The sequence below is a fragment of the Diadema antillarum genome, unplaced genomic scaffold (genome assembly GCF_040938485.1).
Source record: "Diadema antillarum isolate AM-2024a unplaced genomic scaffold, OU_Dant_1.0 scf00000137, whole genome shotgun sequence".
NCBI classification, from domain to species: domain Eukaryota; kingdom Metazoa; phylum Echinodermata; class Echinoidea; order Diadematoida; family Diadematidae; genus Diadema; species Diadema antillarum.
The window spans coordinates 1453282-1478142 of NW_027271026.1; the positions used below are offsets into that span (position 1 = coordinate 1453282).

The 24861-nt window shown below is 40.0% G+C and overlaps 1 protein-coding gene across 1 annotated transcript in view; it reads right to left on the reverse strand.

Annotated features, from left to right (window-relative positions):
- Positions 1-5209: 5209 nt before the first annotated feature.
- Positions 5210-24861, reverse strand: part of LOC139721042 (ras-like protein family member 12) — a 69119-nt gene continuing 49467 nt past the window's right edge. Inside the window, exons 3-5 of the mRNA XM_071632372.1 lie at positions 7429-7502; positions 6015-6205; positions 5210-5546 (exon numbers count right to left, since the gene is read on the reverse strand). Of these exons, the coding sequence (XP_071488473.1) occupies positions 5210-5546; positions 6015-6205; positions 7429-7502 (602 nt within the window). The remainder of the gene's footprint in view (positions 5547-6014; positions 6206-7428; positions 7503-24861) is intronic.

The following is a 24861-nucleotide window of genomic DNA, read 5'->3' on the forward strand; positions in this document are numbered from 1 at the left end:
TCTTAGTACATGCTAAATGGGAATAAATACACACACCCACAATTATAGGAAAATATCACAAGCTCAAGTTATTGTTCATTTTGATGTTTTTTTCTTAATTATCCACGTCGCAAATCTAAATCTCCCTCTTTAAATAACAGTAAGACTTAAATCCATCGTGAAAAAGTAAGGCAAGTTTATTTTAGCTTTGAATAGGTTAGGTTTTAGTTTGAGAAATTGTTGTGTGGTCACAGTTATTGTATTGTTTGTTATATAGATGTCACCTCTCACACTAGCAGATGTTGTAGATATGTCATTGCATTTGTAGATTTAACAAACCTGTTATTTGTTTACACCTGTGTACACATGCTTATTATTCTTAGGTTTAAAGTTTACTCATGTTTTTGTGTTGACACTGTCATTATCATCCAAAATCTCTAAAATACCTTCTTAAAGGTGGTGACCCTGAGCGGGGTACAGAACCTCCTCCCCCCCCCCCCCCCCCACAAATCCTATTTTTACCCCCTTACCTATCCCCTTCCCTATCCCCCTCCCTCTGACCCCCGCTCTTTTAACCCCACCCAACCTGCAGCAGGTCATTCAAGGATCACCCCATCTCAGGTCATATGCACATCTTGTACGTATTTTACTACCCTGTATCTTTCTGCAACTTTCTTTCATAGATATCTATCACAAACCTGTTCTCCACTCTGCATCTTGCGAGAAATAAAACAATTGGAGGCGATGCATTTCTCATTAACATAGATTTTCAGAGCATGTATTTCCTACATGAGAACTGAACATTGTTTATTGCCAACATTACTCATGATAAACATGTCTATAAAACAACACATCAGTTGTGAACCATTCAGAATAATAAAAGTACAATGAAATATACATGTATCTCTGATCAAGGCGTCATGTCTTTTACTGACTGTCATTGGTCATGATTTTCATGAAGAATCCGGTACTTTCCAAGACTTAAAAATGGATATGTAGTCAAGGAAATACAATGAGCTACCTAACACAAAACTCTAATGTCTCATACCACAGTTTTGCTGCTCAAATTACAACTTGAATACCGTTTGAATCGATGCTTTATCGATGGTATACAGATTCATTTTTGTAAATCCGACCATGTCATATGCGTGTCTGTCATGATTTTTTTTTTCTTGTGCTTTGATGGGAAAAATGCACCTTTTTGCCCTTAAAATTGTATGTGTATGGACATTAAAGTACATGTATAATGCCATAGCACTATACAGTAGTAGATTTGATGACTCTGACAAGAAAATACAGTAATGGAGCTGGGTTATCCACATAACATGGTGTATTCCAAGAAGATGGTGTGCAGCTGGAACACCATTAAAAACAATTTGTTGACATGAAATAACTGCATTTTGCGCTGTCTTTATTTATAAACGAGTGTCATTTGTTTTTTGTTTACTTTTTAAATTCATACCCTTCTACAACATTGTACTTCTTTTTCTTTTCAGCACACATGCATAATGCACATACACACACGCACACACACACATGCATATTCACCAACACAGATTCACAATCTGTTTGGCATTATTATCACTCACATGTACTGGTAAGTGTTTCAAGCAGTCTTATTCATACATGCACATTTCAATTTCAAGCAAAGGATTGCAATGTCCATGTACTGTACATGTACAAGTACTATGAAAAAAAAAGAAGTACTGTACAAAAGAAGTGTATGCACTACTGTAGTTTGTAAGGCTAGAACATTTCTCAGCAGATGTCATCGCAAAATGCACAGTAAATGCATGATGACACATGGCCAATATTCAAAGGCAAAGCCAAAAAGATGGTGTTACAAATACAGACAACTTCTTGCAGGTTATCCTGAGGTTGCCAATTCCTTTGATTTGACAGTTCTGTTGTAAGTCGATAATGTACTTGCATCTCCAGTCTTTTATAAACTAAAGTTCCTAACAACTTAACACATTATTGAAGACAGTACAAGAAACTGCAATATGAAGATTATTTAGTTTTTGCACTCAATAGCAGCAAGCTATACACAGGCTAATCTTTCTAGTATGGGGTTTACTTATGGTAGTGAAATACAGTGTACGTTTATTGTCACATACAATATCACAAGTTGCATGAAAACAAATCAAAATTGATTATGTAAAGACATGACGATCGTAAGCAAAATTAGAAGGGATAGTACAATTTTGGTTGAGATGGGGACTCGGATTTTAACTTTTTGTAAGATACTTAGAAACCACTTATATGAAATGTTGAAGACCATACAATTCTAAGAGGAATCAGAAGCTTATTTGATGAAAATCGGTTTTGAAACGACTGAGATATCCAGACTAAGAGGTCCTAATTAAAAGTGGTACCCACATTTTACGTATTAGGACCACTTTGTTTTGTTTATTTTGGGGTATCTCACCAATTTCAAAACCGATTTTAATCCAATCAACCTTTAATATCTCTTAGAATAGTAGGCTCTGTAATATTTCATATGAGAGGTTTCTAATTAACAAAAAGCTAAAACCTGAATCCCCATCTCCACCAAAACTAAACTATCCCTTTAAATGTGTGACAACAAAATTCATAACTATATGAAGTTGTTTTTTCTCTCGTAAGATCTCGTACATGTAGAAAATGTAGAAGCGGCACATTTTCCTGTGCTTACATTTTCTCAAGAGTCAAACTTGGGGACATTCTGCAGTCACAATGTAGACTCTTACAAGAAGTCTGTTGGTTATCACTTATTTTTATTTTTAAGTTGTGTGTATGGAGGGGGGGGGGGGGGTGGGGAGGAGGAATACACAGTATCCTTTCACTTCGGGGCCAGTATCATTACATTTGTATGAGACGTGCAATCTTCATGTACCCTACATTTCGACAGAATTGAATGTGTAAATACATGTGTACATTGCATACAGGTCTATTGATGAGAACAAAACATACAGTGCATCGCACGTTGCATGCGCAACCACGAAACACAACAGAACATGAACTCACCACAAAGAAAATGCACTTTCGAACATGATTCTTAAAACAGTCTCCATTTTACTAGGGTTGGACTTTCAGGTTATTATATCTTATAGCTGCTGGCTGTGAAAACAGTGACACAGTGTCTAAAAATGTATTTCCTTTTTTTCCCCCTGCAGTCTTGGTCTGCAAGTTCGAGGACGACTTGATAGCTTCCGAGAGTCATTTGCGGACGTAGTTGAACAAAGAAACTTTACAAAGAACATTGCAAAAACATCTTTATAGAACACACAAAACCTTTGCACTGTACATTGTACATTGTACCATCTCATGGGAACCATGTTAGGGTGATGAACGTGCGTCAGCTATAAACACATTTGAAAGGCAGCTGTCACGGAGGAAGAAAAAGAAGAAGCTACGTCACTCATTATGACTGGGTGTGTTTGTCTTGTGTGAAAAATGATGACAAATCGACAAGATGACAATTACTTTTCGTGTGTGCTTTGAGGACATGGATGGACCTTCAGAAATCTGGGATGAGGGTAAATTTGATCATACCTTGTCTCGTCTAACGATTAACTCAATTTCAGTTTTTCCATTGTAGTAAGTCCTTCAGTCTTTGACGCACACCCACCTTTATCCCACTATATGATTTTAGTTCAGATGGGGGGATTCAGATTTTCAATTGTTTGTGAGATGATAAGAAACCACTGATTCTGAGAGGTATTCAAAGTTTATTTGTCGAAAATCGGTTTTGAAATGGCTAAGATATCCAAGAACAAAATAAAACATACTGGTTCTAATAAATGACGGGTTCCATTTTATATTAGGACCTCTTTGTTTCTGGACATCTCAGCCACTTAAAAAAAACTAATTTGCATCAAATATCTTTGAATTCCTCTTACCATAAAGTATGCTCTTTCATATTTCATAACAGAGTTTCTCATTAGATTCTCTCCAAAATAAAGTTGGAAGCCTGAAACTCTATCTCAGCCAAAACTAAAATATACTATCCCTTTAATCACTGACTTAATGATTCTGATGATCCAAATACAATTTTCAACTGTGGGCTTTACCATACAGTGTACCGCGTAGTTATGCACTCATCCAATCTTCGGCTTTGCCTCGGATGCGGCACTCGGCGAAGAGAGCGAAAAAAAAAAGAGAGAAAAGTTTGCGGATCTCGTTGATAGCTGACAAACGCCCTCACAAGGTGAGATCTTGGTTATGAAGAGCGTCTCTACGTCACAGAACTATATTATTTCTGTGCTCTACGTCCACCTGGTATCACTGAAAGTAGCATGATATCAGGCAACTGATTTGACTTTCTGTCAGCTACAGATGCTGTATCTTCACCATAGCATATGAAATCTTATCTAGAATGGAAAATGTAAAATCATTGACCAAAACTAACAGTAGGAGAAGCAGTTGAGATAAATACTATAGTACATTGTACATACAAACTTACAAAATTCTTCAAATATGACTTTTCCCAAAATAGTCTCGAGTTTAACTTTGTTGTCGACCGCTATTTCATCATGCCCTCCAATCATCAGCCTGTTGTGTAGACCAATGATTGGTTATTACTTCTGCACGTTTCTTTTACACTGTTGATTAATGTTTGAAATAAATCAACTGAACTGAACCTGCACTGTATTAAAACAATCTTCACGAGTAAATGGGAACGCAATGATCTAAAATTGAATGTTGGTACATGTATCAGAAAAAACTTTCATAGCGGACTATAGACTTCATCATAATCTTTGTTGAGGATAAGATAAGAAAACCACCACCATCGCATCAGTTTTCTCTTTGCGTCGTTAGAGCTGCGTCATGTCAGACATAATGAATCTATGCATGTCGATTCCATGATGATAAATTCGTTGGTTAGTTGGCTCAATGTCATCGGGATGTCGAGTGCCTTCCCTCATAGCCCACTTTATAGTATAGATGTATAGTTATCGGTGAGTCCTCGCTTGATTAGTTACACATGAAATAAGACACACAAAGTTAATGAGACTTCGTGTTCCTACTCCTAGCGTAGATCCTGAGGGCTGACGTTTTAACCTTGCGCTCTGGACAGACGTTTCTGGCTGCTTCAGGTTCATTGTCTCCGAACGAGGTGCTTCCGACGCCAACGATCCGACGGCGGCAAAATGAGTAACTTTCAAGCATTACATTGTATTCAAATAAATTATCATGATCTTACAGGAGAGCGAAACAGTAAGTCTTGCAGTTTATCAGGAAGGCTCAATCATTGTGAAAATATTTTGAAGCCTTTATTGAAAAACTTGAAACTCGAGACCGTCCTTTTCGGTACGACCCGCGGAGCCTTTGGTGTGGCCAGTTTGTTCCGCGCGTGATGACCATGCGGGCTTCCGTGCGTGCTGCCACCGTCAGTCACTGATACGGGTTTCTCCTCGATGAATAGCGGTTTGAGGGGCATGTGTCGCTCCGCCTCACGCCGTACCTCTCGCACGGTTTCGTGGAAGACGTGTTCCACGTCTTCGTAGTCGCCTGCTGCGGACACCTCGTGATAGGAGCAAGCGTACTGCGTTGAAAGAGCGCCCCCATCAAGCTTGCTGACTTGTCTGAGGAGGAGAAAAAATGAGGGGAAGATGATGAAGACGAAAGACCAAGAGGAAGAGAAAAATGACAAAAAAAGTTAGAAGACGAAGGAGAAGAAAATAAGACGAAGAAGAAGAGGAGGAGGAGGAGGAGGAGGGGGAGGAGGAGGGGAGGGAAGAAGAAAAAAAACAGGAAGCGGATGAAATGTTAAACTTTAATAGCATAAAATATTCTCACGCATGGTTTTTCAACATAACCAATAAAAGAAGCTGCAGAATCGTTCCTTTTCAAGTGTTAGAGAATAATGTTGTTGGTACTCAACAATGTCCTTCATTAGCGTAGTTTCAGGCATGTTGACTAATTTTGGTTGTCGAATTTTCTTGAATTCATACAGCTTGAGTTAATGATTGCCCATTTGAGAGGGTGTACGTCAAACGACACCGTATAACCACGGCGAAAAGCAATTATTCTTGCTTCTACAGTGGGCTGACCTGTATCTTTCCATCTCGTTCTTGTTGCCCAGCAACACGATGGGAAGTTCGTGGGTTTCCCGCGCTTTCTGGAACTCAGTGAGCTCCTGTAAAAGTTCTTTGGCTTGCTGGAAACTCTGCTTGCTGGTGATGCTGTAGACGACAACCAGGCAATCGGCCCACGTGACGTATCGACCCAGACTCTCGGCATCCTGTTAACACGAGATAGAAAACGTAAGCTCGGAGCTTATATCACATTGATATTACCGTAATACGTATTACATTATGGCCAATTTTTGCGGGATCACGTTTTCAGTGATTGGATGACATAGCAGAAAATGCAATGCTGGCATATTTATATGGCCGAAACAGCTAACAATGCGAAGTTCCGTAACATTGCCGTTTGGTCATGTTGGTCGTGTATGCTTCGTGGAATCTTTGACCACACGTAACATGTAAACAACTTTTTACTTTTCTCCTGAGGAACTGATGGTGCGTTTGGCGAGCGTTTGGCGAGCATCAAGTTAAGAATTCAACCATGCAAAACTGCGAATTGAGTACCCCCCTCTCCCTCTTCTCCTCTCCGTCCCCTCTTTGAGCTATTAAGTCTACTTGAAATTTACGGAAGAGTGGAGTTTTGTCATTGGGGCAAATGCTGCAATACACTAAAACATCGATATCATAGTGGCCAAAAGGTGTATTCCTATCAAATCTAGTGAATCATGAAGTGAATCACGTCTTGAATTACTTTTAGAGGGTGTTGGCCTTTGAAATCAACGACTATCTGAAGCGATTTTCAAAAGGACTTTGTTTGCTTCTTTCGGCTCGTTGCCCACCTTGCTGCCTCATTAACTATCGTTAGTGGCGGCCTTGCATCTTCATTTACTTATTTTTTATCTATGTATTCGTTAATTAATGGTTTATAAAAAAATAACTGGCATGGCAGCCGACAGGCAGAATTGAGGCTTAGTTAAAATTATAATATTATCAAAGTGCTGACCAGATGTGCAGAATAAGGGTAAATGTTTGAAGAAATTCCAACAAAGACGAAACAGAGAAAGAGAAGAAAGAGGCGCAAGAAGAAGATGAATGAGAGGTAGGAGATAAGGAGAAAAGAGAAGATCGGCAAAGGGAGGTTGACGAAAAATTAAACACGTCGGAAAAAGTGAAGAGGAGAATTAAAAACGCATTCGAAAGAACTTGTATACAATGAATGAATGAATGAAATGATGAGGAAGAGAAGAAAGGGAAGAAAGAGAGAAATGCAGAATTATTCTCAGTGAAGATGGTTAGGTAGAGCAAAATGAAAATAGTGACGTATGTGCAACCACGTTCATGTTGTTTCCTTGACATCATATCACAGAAGATAATTATGACGACAATAAGTGATGACGATAAAGATGATAAAGATTCCCCCCCCCCCCCCGGATATTACCTCGTTTACAGTGTCCCAGATACTGATGAGAACCGTCTGATTGTCGACCACATCTTGCTTGGTATATGTTCCTTCTGCAAGACAGAACACAAAAGAACATACAATAAAATCACAAAAGTGCAAATACAGCACATCAATGAGACAGGAAAAAAAGCAACAACAACAAATAATTGTCAAGGTAAAATGCTGATACATAGATTATCATGAGAGGTCAAAATCTTGTGAGAGGTGTGCGCGCCATCTTGCAATCAGCCGAGCTATTAGGTAGCTTCTCGCGCCTCCCGTCACTATCCGTTGCCATGGCGACTGGGATCGAAGAAGTCCTGTTTGTTCAGACAACAAGGTGTGCCGCATACTGGCCTTTCTTCCGAGTCAGGCAGGAGATGGAGAAGGAGGAGGAGGAGGAGGTTGAGGAAAAGATGAATTTGGAGGCGGGGAGATGGATTTCTCAGCTGTACCAATAGTTCTGGCCGAACTGTGCTTATCGGTTTGCCTTCTCTAGAGTCTATACTTCTCCGTCCAGGGTCTCAGTTTGACAAGTCAATGTCGCATATCCTTCTTAATGATTGCCTCTTTCTTCTCTTTCTCTCTAACTCCTCCCTCTCTACCTATCTCCATATTCTATCCATCTTTCTATCTATCCTTATCTCTGCCTCTCTCTCGCTTTCTCTATAAATATCTTTCGTCCCCTTTCTCCCCCTCACTATGACTTGTTATCAATCTTTCTCTCTTTCTTCTTCGTCTTCTTCTTCTTCTTCTTCTTCTTCACCTTCCTCCTCCTCCTTCTCTTTCCTCTCCTTCCCTTCCCCCACCTTTAGGAAGTTCTCATTGTTGCACAAATCAAGTATACAGTACTTTACTATCACAATGATACGGATACTTGAGAGAACCATACAGTAGCATTCCTCTTGAACAACACAAGAGTCAGGAATATTATTCAGGTTGTCGTACGGCAACTAACAACCTTTTCCCGGTATCACGAACAACGCGTTTCATTTTTTTTTTGTTTTTTGTTTTTTGTTTTTTTTGTGTGTGTGTGTTTTTTTTTTTTTTTTTTTTTTTGGGGGGGGGTAGAATTTACCTCGACTCTTCTCATGCGCAATGGACAGTGTCATTGAAAGTATATAGGAAAGTAAATCTGATAAATTTAAACGCTTCGTAAATGGTCCTTCCTGTTATAAGACTTGTTGAGCGTTAAAGCAGGGAGGTGGCCTCCCTGGTTAAAGTGTGTGTGTGTGTGTGTGTGTGTGTGTGTGTGTGTGTGTGTGTGTGTGTATGTGTGTGTGTGTATGTGTGTGTGCACGCGCGTGTGTGTGTTTGCGAGGACCGTTTGGCTACGTGACATAAATGCTAGTTTTGTCGGCATGTTTCAAACCGACATTTTACATTGCCGAGGTAGTTACACAGCACCCAGACCCTATCTCCTGAGACTCAAATTGAATTAAACGCTTGGCCACGGTTATTTTCTCGTAAATCATAGTAATCCGCAAGGACAATGAACGTCCAAAACACATTGTGTACTTGGACAGATATAAGCTTTGAAATGTGGTGTATGTCACAAAATGTCATTCCTTTTAAATAAACGCCCCCTGTAACATGGATATTTTTCTATTTGTTTCAGTTGTTGTAACAGAAGTAAAACGTATATGACTGGCTTCGAAAGAAAATCTTGTTTGGTTCGTTCTCCAAAACGCCTTCTGAGACTTTTCGATTGTTTGTTTGTTGTGTTTTTGTTGTGTTTTGTTTTGTTATCACTCTTTTCATGTCATCATTCTAAAGGGTGACGAAGCGCTTAGACGATAAAATCTTATTGAGATAGCTTGAAATGTTCAATAACCTTCTTGAGTTTCTACACAAAAACGTCGTTTACAACATGTTGGGTATCTCTTTCGATATTTGCTTTAATTGTTAATCAACATTTCCTTTTTAACTTTACAGGCAGGATTTTTTTCAACGACTGTTCTAAACCTAAAAGCCCAAGACTTTTAAAGCTTTCAGCGGTGACACCAGACGTCTTCTCGATTGTAGCAGTGGAAGTTTGTGCTCTCAAAGTCAATTCAAGTAGTGACTACTTAATCTTGCACAATTAAGCCTAGAATTGAACAAATCGGAGAATGTGTGCCATTGTTATTTGAGATTTAAAATGAAATCAGTTGGGAACAGTAATAATCATGGAGTATTGGGTGCGTCGTATTCTAAGCGGAAATTGTACTACAGTGCACAAGTATTAAGAAACCTCTGGGACAATATATTATACTCATAGACTTTCGGCACGTCCTTTCTAGGACCCAACGTCGCCGATATTTTAATAACTGCACTCTCTATTTCTCCGAGGTTCCGGTCTGTGATTATAGCATATGTTTACAGGCGACTCCCGACATTTCTTCTTTTTCTCGGCTGATGATAAACGGGTACCGACTAAGCCGCGTGGGCCGTCTCACGAACAGCTCGTTGAACAGAAGCAATATATTTTAGATGGATGGAAAGAGAGATGGAAGGGAGGAAGGAAGGAAGGAAGGAAGGACGGAAGGAAATGTGACATCCTTCAAGATAGCACGACAGTTTCTCAGTGCTTTCATTAACCTGGCATTTAAGAAGTACACACTCATCAACAGACACGTAGACCCAGACACAGGCACAAACATGCACGCACGCACGTACACACACACACACACACACACACACACACACACACACACACACACATACACATACATGATATTGCACGGAATAGTATGACACATACATACATACACACACACACCCATGTCCACCATTACATGTGCGTGCCTGTATCTTCGCATCTAATCACGTGTGGTGTATACATAATATATTTAAGACGCGGAAGAAAGAAACATGATAATATTTTATATGATAAGCACATTTTCCATGTAGATGTTCCAATGCTTTTAACAATGAAATTAACAATTCATAATGTTCCATATAGTTATTGACAGTGCCAAACACGGTTGACCTCAACAGAATCTCCGTACCAATCCATTTGATACTACCTTGTTTGTCTTCACGAGTTGGGACAATTTTTGTAATGCTTGTTGAATGAACATTTCGCTGAGCGCTTATCATCTGACAGACACTATACGTACCTGCCGAGGCACCTAAAAGGGAATGAGGACAGCAAAAGCGGCGCCAGCATACCAGATGTTGGCAGGCAAGAGATACTGATCGCAACGGAAAACATCAACTCGAAATTTCGTCTTTAGAATCCTCTGAGCTTCTTTACCGAATGGCAAATTCATATATCAACGATCATAAACACACGGCGAAAAACATAAATCTTGCTCTTTCACAGTCATTCCAGGACTGGGTGATATTTACCGAGGCCAATGTTTGTGCCATCCCATTCCGTTTTATAAACAATCGTGAAAAAAAAAACCCGACCGAATTCACAGAAATGTCAGAACGATCCGAAAATTACGTCATGGCAGTTTTCGAGAACTTTTCTCTTCCACCGAAGGTGCTTAATGGGTAGGATTTAAAATTACACAATGCGACGTGTTCGGTTTGGCATTGTTGCATTCCTGTTTCCCATTAATATGGTGAAAGCACAAACATCTGTCACCGACGCCCACACTTTCTACACCGTGCAGTCTTCAACGTGCCATCTTGACACTTTCTCGTAATTCAAATATTTCTTCAGTTGTTTTGTTGCTTGCGGTCATTATTTGATATTCAAACAAACTAAAACAAGCCACACCCTACGGCTGGAATGTTGGGTTCTGTTGTGTACAGCGTGGGTGCGTGTATACGTATGTGTGTATCTATATTCTAGGTAAGTTGGTAGGTAAGTTGGTATTAGAGAGCAGAGTATAATGTTGATGAACGAGTACATTCAAATGAGTAAAAATTACGACAGAGTCTTTCAATGGAAACCCAAAATAGTATTACTTATGGAAATGCTTACTTCTTACTTCTTCTTACTTGTGGAAAAGAAGGGTAGAAAACAGTCTTTGAGTACATTCTGAACACTGAAAAGTTATTTGGTGTCAAACATAGGAAAGTTCTGAAATGTGTAAGTTTTCTTGAAACAGTGACGTTGTTCAAAATCACATGATATTATACATGATGGTAATTTCATTGGTTTGTACAACAAAGGAAACAGGTAATTAGTATAATTTCAATAATCGAACAAATATGACTATCTAATTAATTCATAATTGTCAGAATATTGTGACTCTATTTGCTGCATAAGATGTATTTCATTCTCTTTCATATCACTTTAGAGGAAGAAAATGCAACAAGGGTTTTTATGCATGTCAGTTGGAGCCTTTTGCGAGGGTGGCGTCTCCGGTGACATCGCCTAATTTGCACAAGTAGATGTGGCTATTGCAACTGGTTGACACATTGCCCTTTACATCGACGTAAATAAGCACTGAATGAATCAGTGTTTTAGTAGTAGCCATGATAAAAATTCATGGGCGTACGTACTCGAGCAGGATTCGAACCTGAGACCTCCTGATCTCCGGACATGCGCCTGTCCGGAGATCATGTCGATGTAAGGCAATATGTCAATCAGTTGCATTAAAAATAACTCGACGGAAGAATTTCATGAATTTGAATAGCTGTGGCTAGTTTCACCCCGATGTGAAAACGCGTAAAACCTAAAATTCCATGTTGTTGGATAAGTAGTTTTGTTTGTGTACATCTGCTTCTGAAAGTTAATCTGGAACATGGAGATGGGTTTCCCTTAAAAGAATATACTTTATGCCTTCAGTGTAACTGATTTAAATTAATGTATTTTGTATTCAAAATTTTCATTAGATTTTGTCTGAGATTTTTACTTGTTGGTTTGCTTGGTTTCTTCCTATTTATTAGACAAATACTCGCCAGCATCAAGCGGCAAAACGGGCCGTTCGACCTACAAGTCCACGCGTTACCAACAATCAATCAAAACAAGGGTGTTACAAAGAGAATGTGTCCATCCGGGAAGCATTGGAATTGCGCAATAACACCGCTTGACGCATGTACCAGAAGGTGTCTTGCCATCACATTCCACGGGGGAAAAAGTCCAGACTGTAGACCACATTAATCGGGACATCCCCATTGTTGGCAACGAAATACCAGAATGGCGTACTCTTACCAGTTAGTGCCACATCCCCAGTGAATATAAACCTCAGACAAGCGGGGCTTTGATGACATTGTGACAAGAAGGGGATTATCAAAGTGCCTGGAATCTATAGGTGTTGTCCTCTCAGACGAACACACATTTTCGGGAACAAACTTTGTGACTTTCTCTGTTTTATTTGACTCGAGAAACACGTTGCATTACCCCATGGAGGTATAATTCCCCACTTCAGGGACTACCGCATTCCGGGAAGTTACGAAGTTTCACAAAGGCATAAGAGTTTGTTTGTTTGTTCCATTTCCATCTGAGATGATGACTGGATAGCCCATTTTCAGCTGCAATAGCTGGTCTTCCATGGGGTCAGTTGGATGTCAGGCGGGACCACTTCACCAGGTTAAGCACCCTGCTCTTTTATGCGATGAATAAATGAAGCGGGATCTTTTACGTGCATGAGTTGTGACTCTCTCGCACACGAGACCTCCATTTTAAGTCCTTCTATACAAGAGACAAAGTGTTTTGCCTCTTACTAGAGGGGACGGAATGATTACTCACAACACTGCTCTGTGGGACCCGGGAATCGAACCGGGGTCCTTTGGACTGTGAGGAGGACGCGCTACCAATTACCTAGGGGGCAAAACCCCATTTTGGGGGGAAATCAGACATGGGCTGTTGTAAAAGGTTGTTGGGTGTCAAAATGTTCAGGGGATCATTCTTGACAACTTCTAGGTGGACTACCTGAAAATTATGCTGCTGGTTAAAAATGGCGGCCATTTTCAAAATGGCCGCCATGTGTAAGTAATAATGATATTTTTGGCAAATAACTTTTGAAAATTACCTTTAATCAACATGTGTGTGGTATCAAATTGAAGAGAATTAAATTATCTACAAGAATATACCACATTTGAGTGGTTTAAAGGCAGTTTGCATAAAAATTTCTTGGCCAAAATCAATTTTTTACTAATTTTTCCACATTATGTAAATTTTGCAAAATTACTATTTTGTTCATATTCCAAAAATTATAGCAACTACAGACCTCAAAGTTGGTAGAAAACTGTCTTTATATATGGTTAACAATGTGTGAAAATTACAATTTAATTGTTGTCCTAAATGAAAAGTTATGATGTTCCAAAGTGGACATTTTATATAACATAAAACGGCAGTTTTCTAGCTTTTCTGTTGCATATGCATACAGTGTATGTACAACTTTCGTTGGCCTTTGGATATTGAATAAAATGTGCCTGCAGTGATCCGCTCCATTAAGATATAAATATTTTGAGCTCTGACTGTAATTCACATGGCCAAGATAGTACATGTCAAGAGGTCGGTATTTCACGAAACCATTAGTGCAACATGGTCTATGTAAGTGTGCACAATATGAGGGTGATCAGGCATGTACAATATACATAATGTTCAGCTGAAACCGGAACCTATACCGGTAATTTGCCCAGTTCAGATGTTATCTGAGCAAAGGGTCGTTATTTCACAAAATGGTCTATGTATCGTGGTCCATATGTGTGCAATATATGGGGTAATGTATTCTCAAAGATATCTTAGTGATGTATTTCTGACCTTTGACCCATATTTGCACAGCCAAGATGGCTTCTGAGCAATAACTAGTTATCTAAAAAAATCATTATGGGTCTGTATACATGTATGTGTGTAAAATATGAAGGCGATCATATTTACCAAGATAAGAGATATAATATCTGTGACCTTTGACCCAAATTTGGACTGCCCATATGATGTCCTAGCAAATTGTTGTTATTTCTGCTGACGATCCATGTATCATGGTCTATATGTGTGTAAAATATGGGGTGATACGTATCATATAGTGACGAATTAGACAAAGAATGAGGTATTAATTGACCTTTGACCATTCTTTGCACTGCCAGGATGGCATCTAAGAAAAAAGTTTTTATTTTGTGAAATGATTCTTGCAACCATGGTCTTTGCTCGTGCAAAAATATGGGAGTAATAAGGCATGTATTTACCAAGATACAGGATAAAACATTTTTGACCTTTGACCCTAGTTCATACAGCCAAGATGGTATCCGATGAAGTAAAAGTAGTTGTTATCTCATAAGATGGTGTACACGTATATGGCATGGACAGTGTACAAGCCATGCAGCAAGTTCAAACTGATGGTGTGTAGGCCTACATTTCAGAGACCATGAACAAATACTGCACATTTCCCCATGTAGATGTATTTGGATTGGACAATCAGGGTTATCCAACAAGACCGACATTCATGAGTCACACAGCCCACGAGTCCTACACTAGGCAAATAAAGCTCATGAGAGCGACACTAGGTAAAAACAGCTCACGAGTTCGACAGACACAACACAAAGTTTAATGGGTCAGTCTCGTGGGCCTTGTTTGCTGGTGTCGAATTCATGGACTGTATGACTTGTGGGCTGTATAACTTGTAGGCTGTATGACTCTGTGGGCTGTATAACTCTAGATTGTATGACTCGTGAGTGTCGGTCTTGAGACGAGCACCAGGACAATCTTGACTGGAAGAAAAAGACATTAGAGGGTGGGAGTTTTAATGCCACTACTGCCATTGTCACTGAAAACCAGGACAAACACTCAGAGAATGTCCGGGAAGGTACTAAACTGTCCAATCCACATTCACACAAAAGAAAGACGCTCTTTGATGATGAAGACCAACCCTTTTACAAATGCCATATCTCAGGTAAAGACATTTAGGTCACTTCAACATATAGAGAAACTCGAGAGTTTGATGACATCTTCAGATATGCAGGTCGATAGGAGTTTTGCTTGTGTGGCGCCTCGGAGGAATGATCACATCTTTGCGATTGTGAACTGGTACAGACGAATGGATAAGCAAAACTTCCTGGTTTTTCTGTCTTCTGCGCTGATCTCTATCCACAAAGAACATCAAGTACCATTGGCTATCTATCTTTGACCCCATCTTCCCGAATGGATCCGGCTGGTCTAAAGGAGAAAATGATGCGACTTGTCAGGTATCACAATCGGCCATCAACATTTAATAATCACAGGATATCAGGCTATGAACTTGCAGTCGCCATCACAATCAAGCATCGTGGATAGTTCTTGCTACTGGGCTGCTTTCATCTAGCTCACAACTACATGAAAGCAGTTTGCAAGATAATCAGGGAAGCAGATGTAGAAGATCTTCTCGTTGCTGCTGGTCTATGCCAGGAGGAGACCAGTCAGAAGATGTTTAGTGAAAAAGCTGACTATTACCAGGCCATACATGCCCTGAGAATCCTGAGCGAAGCTATGTGGGGTTTGTACTGGGAAGTATTCGAAGCATGGGTGCCTGATTTGAAGGAAACCAGCCACAGGTAGAATTTATCCTGAAGATGCTGTTTGACAAAGACATTGCAACCTCCAAGAAGTTAGGCATGATTTAGAAATCCAAAGAGCAGTAATAAGCCCCGCAGGAACATATGTTTTTCCAAGAATCCGTGATTGAACGACCAACTGCAATCTTCTGGACCACCTTCTCGGAGATGTTAGACATTCTTCACAGGTTTAAGCCCTATCTGCTACCAGCGAGAGACTGACTGGGTAGGACATCTCTGTGAATCATCACAAATGCTACCTTACCACCAAGTAGCAAGGCACTACAAATATGAACATGGTCTTTGCCTCTCTGTCACAATATATCTGACTGAGAGGAAGAAACTACCTGTAACAGCCTCAGATGTTAATAAAGCATCATGGTAGGTGCATCATTTGTAGAGAGGAGAATGGATGGCAGTCACAATAGTGTATCTCATGTCATGCTTCTGGAACAGCCCTACTAGTGCACATGCCAAGGAAGGAAGTGTCTGAATGGCATATACACTAAGCCATGCAGCACAGATGAGTGGGTTTACACAAAACCATTCATTAATTGCTGTCTCTGAAGAGCTGAAATCTATGCTAAACATCTTCATTATTACAGCCCCCACCATGAATCAAGTGTAAATCGAGTTTAATGGATGAAGACCTGGCGATCAAGAATGGCAGCAGTTGAGACAAATCTGTTCAGTGCAATTACAACTTCCCTGTATAATAAAGTGTAACAACTGGACAATGCACCGATTCCAACGTAAAGGACAATCTGGTTAGAGTGAAACAAATTGGTCTAGAGGCATTTTCTCAATCACTGACTAGTGATTAGAAGAAAACAAGTAGCTGAGCACATTCAACACATATAACAAGACTCCAAAGAAGTCTGTGGATAAAACAGCAGCATCAGGTCAGAGTAACGAAATAAGTGACCATTTGCTTTAATACATAAATGATTCTGCATTATTGTCAGTGGCTTAGAATTAAGACTTTGTTGACTTCATTGGGAATCACGAATGCAGTGAATACCCACTATCTCTCTTCAAGGATGATAGCAGCATGAGAACAGGCACCAAGTCAAGCCGTCGCGTCAAAGTTCTGATAAAAGACACTGAAGTGACCAGCAGTGCCCCAACTCGACAGAAAGACAGCAGTAGTCTTTGATGCCATGTATGCCATTTGACGTTGGTCTTTTCACAAAGATGACATTTTCAGAACCATTGCGGGTAGAACGATACAAATTCCTGCTGCTGAATGATGTACCTGCTGGTACCGAATTCATACACTTCTGCTGTGACAAATGCAGTGGGCCATTACCACCTTTAAGTCTGCTGAGCAAGAACACAGGTCAAAACCTGCTGAGACATAGGAAATCAATGATCATTACATGGTCCCTGACACACAAGATTTCTTTGTAGTGGCAGCAAATGAGGCTAAACTCCTAAACTTCCTCTGTGAGAAATGGTCTTCACTCTGCTGTTAGCTCGCCCCATATCTACCTAGGTGGTGGCTTTACAAAAGAAGCGAGAAGCATGTTAATCGCAAAAGAGTCTGTTATGAATGTCCCTGCCCTGAAATCAACACAAAAGGATGCTGATACAAGGGTAATACTGCACAATTTGTACAGTGCCCCGAATGATAGAGTTAAAAGAGTTGTTATCCATGTGAATGATACAGACATTATACACTGTAATTTCTAATAGTATATGTATGCCTACATTCTGGTGCAACACATGTGAAAGATCTACCTAAACTATGGGTGAGGACAACTCAGGATGCGTATTTACAGATCTATGATTTGGTATTTATGGCACCTGGAACTTCACAGTGTTGTGCAATGCCTGTCATCCATAGTTTAAAGGTATAACCTGTATAAAGGTAGAAAATGCCCTTGTGGCTGATATGAAAGTGCTAACTTCAGAGCATTATAATTTTTTAATGAGATATGCAATGAACCTGTAAGTTTAACAGAATACTGCCCATATGTATGGACTGTTTTTCAGAAAGTTTGAATTCTCTAGGACAGATGATTTTTGAAGTATGACAATTTGCAATTTTGCAGAATTTAAATTTTTGGTAAAAATTGTAATAAAAATTATATTTTGGCTGGAAATTTTTATGCAAAATATTACCAAACCAATCAAGTGAGGTATCATCCTGTAGCAAATTTAATTCTCTTTAATATGATACCTCGCACATGGTGGTTAAAGGTAAGACTCAAAAGTTATTTGTAAAAAATATAAATATTAGTTAAACATGGCGGCCATTTTGAAAAAATGGCCGCCATTTTTTTCCAGCAGCATATTGTCAAGATAGTCCACCTAGAAGTTGTTCAGGAGGATCTTCTGAACACATTGATACCAAACAACCTTTTACAACAGCCCATGTCTGGTAAACCTGTCTTGCCCCCTGGGTAAATTGAGCAAACTCACCGCCCTACTACTCCTTTCTTTTGGACTCCTATTACACATCATAATTTCAGTGAAGTTGCCACGATTTACTGCCGCTAAGTCTTTGCCTTGACTACCCTTCATCCTTCCAGCATAAACCCTCATCTTCATCAGTCGATATTACAGAGAAAGAAATATTTATCTCCTGTCACCGAGTGTGCTGGCCATCACATTGGCTTGACATGTAGATGGTCTTCTGGCTTTTTGTCCACGTCAACCTAACTAGATAACTTTTTTTCATGATGGCTGTTCTGTATACCACCAAGGAGCTGATGTTGATCGCTGCGATGATAGCAAAACATTATTTGCACATCAGCTGGCAACATAACTAGAGGACCCAATATATTATTGGCGGCAAGCTCGCTCACATGAGAAATTGGCGTGTTTCAGACTATTTACGGAGGCTAGTAGATCTACTCCTTTGTTGTTGTTCGAGTTTGCATAACGTTTTCGAATTGGATGTAAACTAATTTTGGCTTGGCACAAGGAGTAACATTTCCATTCCTCCAGCTGTTATCTTGAACAGGGAATTCTTTCCCTTTCTTTTCTTGTCTACCTCGAAGGTCACCCAGCTAATGATGCCCATTTCTCGTCGCGACATAATCCCTTTCATGTCTAGAGAAGTGTTTGGTAAATTAATGTTCTCACCGAGGCAGCTCAATTCGGACGACGTTTTGTGCTCCGGAATTTTCCCCGCTTGTTTGCAAATCTCTATCGAACCAGTCGCCAAAATCCGTGTCGTGCTCATTATATCATTCAGTATTTTATTGACATCCAACAATGGAGGCGTCTGAAATGAGTTAAAAACCTAAGAAAATTGTTGGCTGTAATTGCACGACATCCATCATGTTGTTGCAATGATGGCAGATTGAACTGTTGACAAGTATATTCGACACCCTCCACCGACCATGCAGGAGCAGGCGATACTTTTGCTCCTTGTAAAGCTGCAAAAGGAAGTGACAAACATAAAACCCGCCCTCTACCGAGCTACACAACCTGTTTACGAAAGTTACTTTACTATCGCTAATTATCGTTCAGGGTGTCCTTTTTCTGTATGGACGTTCCACAGAGGAGTATATTAAAATAGAAAACAGATACTCAGTAAACAAGCCGATAAACAGTAAGAAACATCCAATAATCATCCGCGTTTCGTGCTTGCCAGTAAAGGCCGAAACCAACTTGCTTCACTTCAAGCCCTTGTTACACACTTAAGCAGGTCGGGTTTTGTATTTTCTGCACGAACTCCAATCGGGAGTGCTGAGCGCGCTTCAAGTTTTCTTTTATCACAAAGTTATTCTCGTCTTTGTGAATCTTCGCCGAACAAATGCAGCATCTCTAAGTTCAAAGGAGAAACACTGACAGTCTACAAGTAGAGTTGAATGTGGAGATGACTTCATTTCATGAGCCACAACAAACTACTTACTTTGAAAAGGGGGATACTTTTTTGTTATCATTTTTACAATTATTTACTGGACTTAGGTTTGAATACATGAGCCTTCAGATAGCCACTGTATTCACAGGTGTGAGCCAACAAAGAATGACATGACAGATTTCCATGTGACACAGAGTAGACATGCGCAAACACGGACGCCCCACTTGCCTTCAGCAATGTCGGCGCGAAATTTCAAAAGGAACAACACCTCATATTTGTCTGCCAAAATTCGCAGACACCATATAGCCTACATTATGCAGTCCAATAACACCTCGTGTTTATTCGCAACCGAATGACATTTAGCACAAAGAGGCAACGATAACAGCCTGAAGAGGAAACATTATTGTAAGCACTCAATGGTGGTATGTTCCTGGGAACATAGTGACTGTGATACCATAATGACTATCATAGACCCAGGGCAGCCGTTTCAGCGTTATTATTGCGCTCTCCCCGGCGAGAGCTGTGTTATTATTGCTTCCATAGGACTGTCCGGTACCTTGTTTCAGACCAAGGTCAATGGGACATCATGACAACTTATTCTTGTCCAAGGATGTGTACATGACATAGGTATACGCACCAGACAGAACAGCATGTACTGCGGTGCCGAACTCCTATCCGCTGTGTCGTATGAAGGTATGGAAGGCAGAAGTTGATGAACACGAAATGGGGATAAAGTCTTGCGACCAATATAAATATTTAGATCTACATAGTATGATATATTCCCGAACACATTGTCATTTCCGGTCATCACTTCTTCCAAAGATATGAACCTAGTCGCGTGGCGAAACTATTCAGCTCTAAACAGCACCTGCTAAAAAAACAAAGAAAACAGAGGTCTGTTTTCCCTAGGGTCACGAGCGCATTTTATTGCGTCATTGGTAGCCACGTACAATTAATACTAACTCATGCTCAAATGAAAGATATTCCGCCCTAAACACGAAGCCCCTCGTCACAGGGCAGGCGTTGCAATTTACGAAGAAATAGATCCATCTCGTTGTATAGGTGTTCTCGGTATACCGAAGTCGTAACAGCAATCAAATTTACGACTGCGCCTCCGTCTAACAAGCCAGAAGTTATTACACCTATTTGCATGCGAGCGGAAGCTCTCTCGGATAAAAGCTTTCGAGCTAACTATTGCCCCGATTGATGGCTACTTGCTGTAGAATTGCTCGAGATGAAGCAAAGCTCGAAATCGTCCAAGCCCTCGTTGCGTGGAGACGGAAAAGATGATGGTCTGAGAAGTCAGTAGAGCCACTGTCACGCGAGCTCTTTAATATCTTCTCGAAAGCTTCACTGCCGGGCGAATCTTCATTAAGACGGGATCTTTGCCGAGGCAGGGTGGACAAGACGGATGGGGCGCGGGTTTGTGCCCGTCTTCAAAAATTCGTGTAGAAATCATCTATCTCCCCCATCACATCTAGTCTAGGATAGCTGTTGTTTTTTTTTTTTTTAATGAGGCCCCACCCATTTCAAGCTTAATCGCTCACGATGGTGGTCTCCTGCATTCAATTATCTCTGTTCTTTACTGAAAAAATACTATATAATGTTATTGCATGTTCTGTATATTTCTTAATACACTTGCTTATGTTTATCTATTTGTGTAATGTTATATTATTATTTTAACAAACGCAAACAGAAAAACTGACCAGAAATGAATATTATTCATTAGTGGAAAAGTTGAGCAAAGAAAATGGGATTCCATCGGGATACGAACCCGAGACCTCCGGATTGCTAGCCCGGTTCTCTACCGACTGAGCTATAGAAAGCCCTAGTTCAGTGTTCGTCCCAGAAACCCTAGATTCTCAATGCTCGGATGGTCAGAAGCTATAGCAGTGTGTTTGTGTGTGACACAAACGTACACACTTGAACCTGGCATAAACCCGAAGGATAATTCAACTTGGGGATAAATGCGAGGGATCCCCGAAGTGATGCAGCTTTTTGAGTACGTAACAAGCGCAAACAGAAAAACTGACCAGATCCCGATGGAATCCCATTTTCTTTGCTCAACTTTTCCATTAATTATCATTTCAAATCACTGCACTAGTTATTCTTTGTTTTTGTGCTTTTGAAATTTGTATTTGATTGAATGCGGAAATAAATCAAATCAAACATCCTCTTTGTATCCCTAAGATCCATCTCTCCCCCTCCCCACACACAGGCGCACAGATCTTGTACACACGCACATTCCACCTCTTTCTTTCCTTCTCTTTCTCCCTCTCAATAAATGTATATATTTCTTTCCTTTCTCTCTCATCTGCTCTCCTGTCATAGCACCTTTTGAATATGTTCCTTCCTTTATATATTTGTTTTTCTGATTCTCTTCCAACATATTCCAATATCTCTTGCGGTTTCCTCCATGGTCTATCCCACAGATCAGTCGCTTTACCTGTATGTTTATTACATGGAGTGGAGCCCTAATAAACCACAAATATGAAATGTTACCATAATCAGATTTCAGCGTCGTAAAGCCCTTTAAAACACAATCTACGCCAATTCCTCTGGTAATTGACGTTTCACTCTCCACTCGTCATGACGACACAATTGACAGCCACTACGAACATTTTGACCTTTGACACGTACCGATGGTGTATTGTTCTCACAAATAACATTCTCAATTTATCACACCTATTCAATTCCCTCGGCGAGAAGAAGAGTGTGAGGAAATGATCGGGAGGGGGGGGGGGGACTGATTTACTCCGATTCAATCTCGCTTATCGCAAAAAGGTTGACGAAAGCTTGTCGGATTAGATTCGTGTCGAATTTTGGCACCCTGGCGACTTTTCACTATCGTTAATAAATCTCGGTTTCCATCATGCACACGCCATTCGCTGATTGGCGAGGAATATTTCATTATATATGTAGTATTAGGATCTGGGCCAATCACGTCGGGTGGTCGAATGTGTTGTTGGCTTCTTTCATTTTAGCGAGTTCACCAAGGTTTGCCCAGACAGAAATTGCACAGCAGGGCCTTCGAAGTGAACTTTTTTTTTTCTTAATCCCCCCCCTTTTTTTTAACCAAGAATGGTTGTTCTTTTTGATGTATTGCTGCGGTGGTGCGTTATTGTTATTGACATTTCCTCTTTTTTATGTCACGAGCTTTTACGATTCCAGTAGGGCCTATATTCCGAGTAATTTACAAAGAAAATTTTGTAATTTCATCTTCGTTAGAATGCTTTTTGTTTCGTTGCCAGGTAAAATAGTTCGCTGTCATGCAAGAAATAGTTGCCATATTGAAAGATAATGACAATATTACTTATCGTACTGCTTGAATTGTTAACTTGATAGTTGTTGTGGAGCTGCAGTCAGTCATCTCGGGGGTAAAGACATTTAAACACTCGCAGGAAACAAATTTGTGCTTATTGCAGTCTGCCTGGAAAAAATGTCCTTTCGATTGTCTGTTTCGGTATCCTTCTAGGCAACTGGGCAAGGTACCGACGACGTTTTGCGTCAAAACTTTGGAAATTGAAAACATCTTGCGTCTTAACAACTTCTGAACAAGGCCATTACAGTTTAAATGTTTCATAATGTGACAATTTTCAGAGGCTCTCATTTCCGACTTCTAGCAATGACTGCGGTGTGACCTTCACCACGAATACTTTGATTGGGAGGAGGAGGAGAGACGTCTGGTAAGTAGACTAGTTGAAACGTGGTGCTCATTTCGCGCTTGAATTATAGCGCTCGTGAATGTTCAGATAGATTTTATGTATAAACATGGAGTCTAAACAAGATGTTCGAGCCACGCGACATTTTGTGAATCTAAACTGATGGATGGATGAGAGACAATTCTGATCCTTAACGATTACTGAGTAGAGGAAAGAGTAGTGAGTTCAGGGCGATAGAAAGAACTTGAGATGTACGAATCCGTTTTAATGTGTGGTACAAACTTTGATTGCAATTCGGCCTAATTTATTGAGCAGCCTCTGCGACAATTTCCCCCAAATACAAGCCATATATCAAAGAAAATGTTCTAACTACAGTAATGTTCGCTTCATCTTCCTCTTGATCAAAATCCACAAAATTTAAGCGCCGTGCGAAAATGTTGATAGGAGTAATTTATGATAACAGCTCGTAAACATCAGGATTTTAGCGTGAAATGACTGCAGTCGTGGATTGGTGAACGTTTCAGCGTGTCGTTGCCTTCGTGATTAAACACACCCATAAACATTCAATGATAAACAAAACAGTGAGGAGGAAAGTTAGACGTATGAATCCTAGCATGGTGCTTTACGTCGGTAACACAACTTAAAATGCTAACCTCCGTGCTCCCAGCAATTATTTCGTCTTGAAGGATCGAAGACCACAAAGAAAAAAATGTGTCTTTCTCTTTCATTAAAGCAGCATCTATAATATAGAATATCCTCATAGAGATGCAATCGATCGAACGGACAACGAAATAAGTAGGCCTAAATCAATTAATTATTATTATTATCATTACTACTATTATTTGTAGTGCGCTTTTCCCAAAGGCCCAAAGCGCTTACAATCAAATCAAAACATGTACGACAGTATGTGTAATTGGATAGATTGTACAGCTACGAACTAGTTGCTACTAAAAATATGTGTTTCAAGGCTTTTTTGAAAACACTGACTGATGGAGACTGTCTAACGGTAAGTGGTAAATTGTTCCAGTGCTTTGAAGCAGACACAGCAAATGTCTTATCACCGGCTAAGGTGCGAGTGACAGAATATGTGAGACGAAGCGGATCACTAGATGACCTCAAATTTCTAGGTGTATATAAAGTCAAACAGGCGTCTAGATATTTCGGAGCTTGATTGTTGAGGATTTTATAAACAAACAAAACTAATTTGAAAATTATCCGTTGCTTCACAGGAAGCTAGTGCAACGACTTCAGAAGTGGCTGAGATGGGTAGTCCCTAGAAACCTGAAACACTAATCGGGCTGCCCAATTAATGGATAAAAAGAAAGACGGACAGACAATAACCAGGAAAGTGAGACAAACTAGTTCAATCAAACTCTAAGAACGTTTTTGCTTCATTACATCCCCTAATTATACGCTTTCAATTTGATTATAATCATCTTAACCTGTGCAAGCTATCTCTAAATTCATAATCTCACTTGAAAGCAATGTGGGATAATTCCATCTAGCCTACAAGCAACTTATGCGACATTGCAATATTTGTGC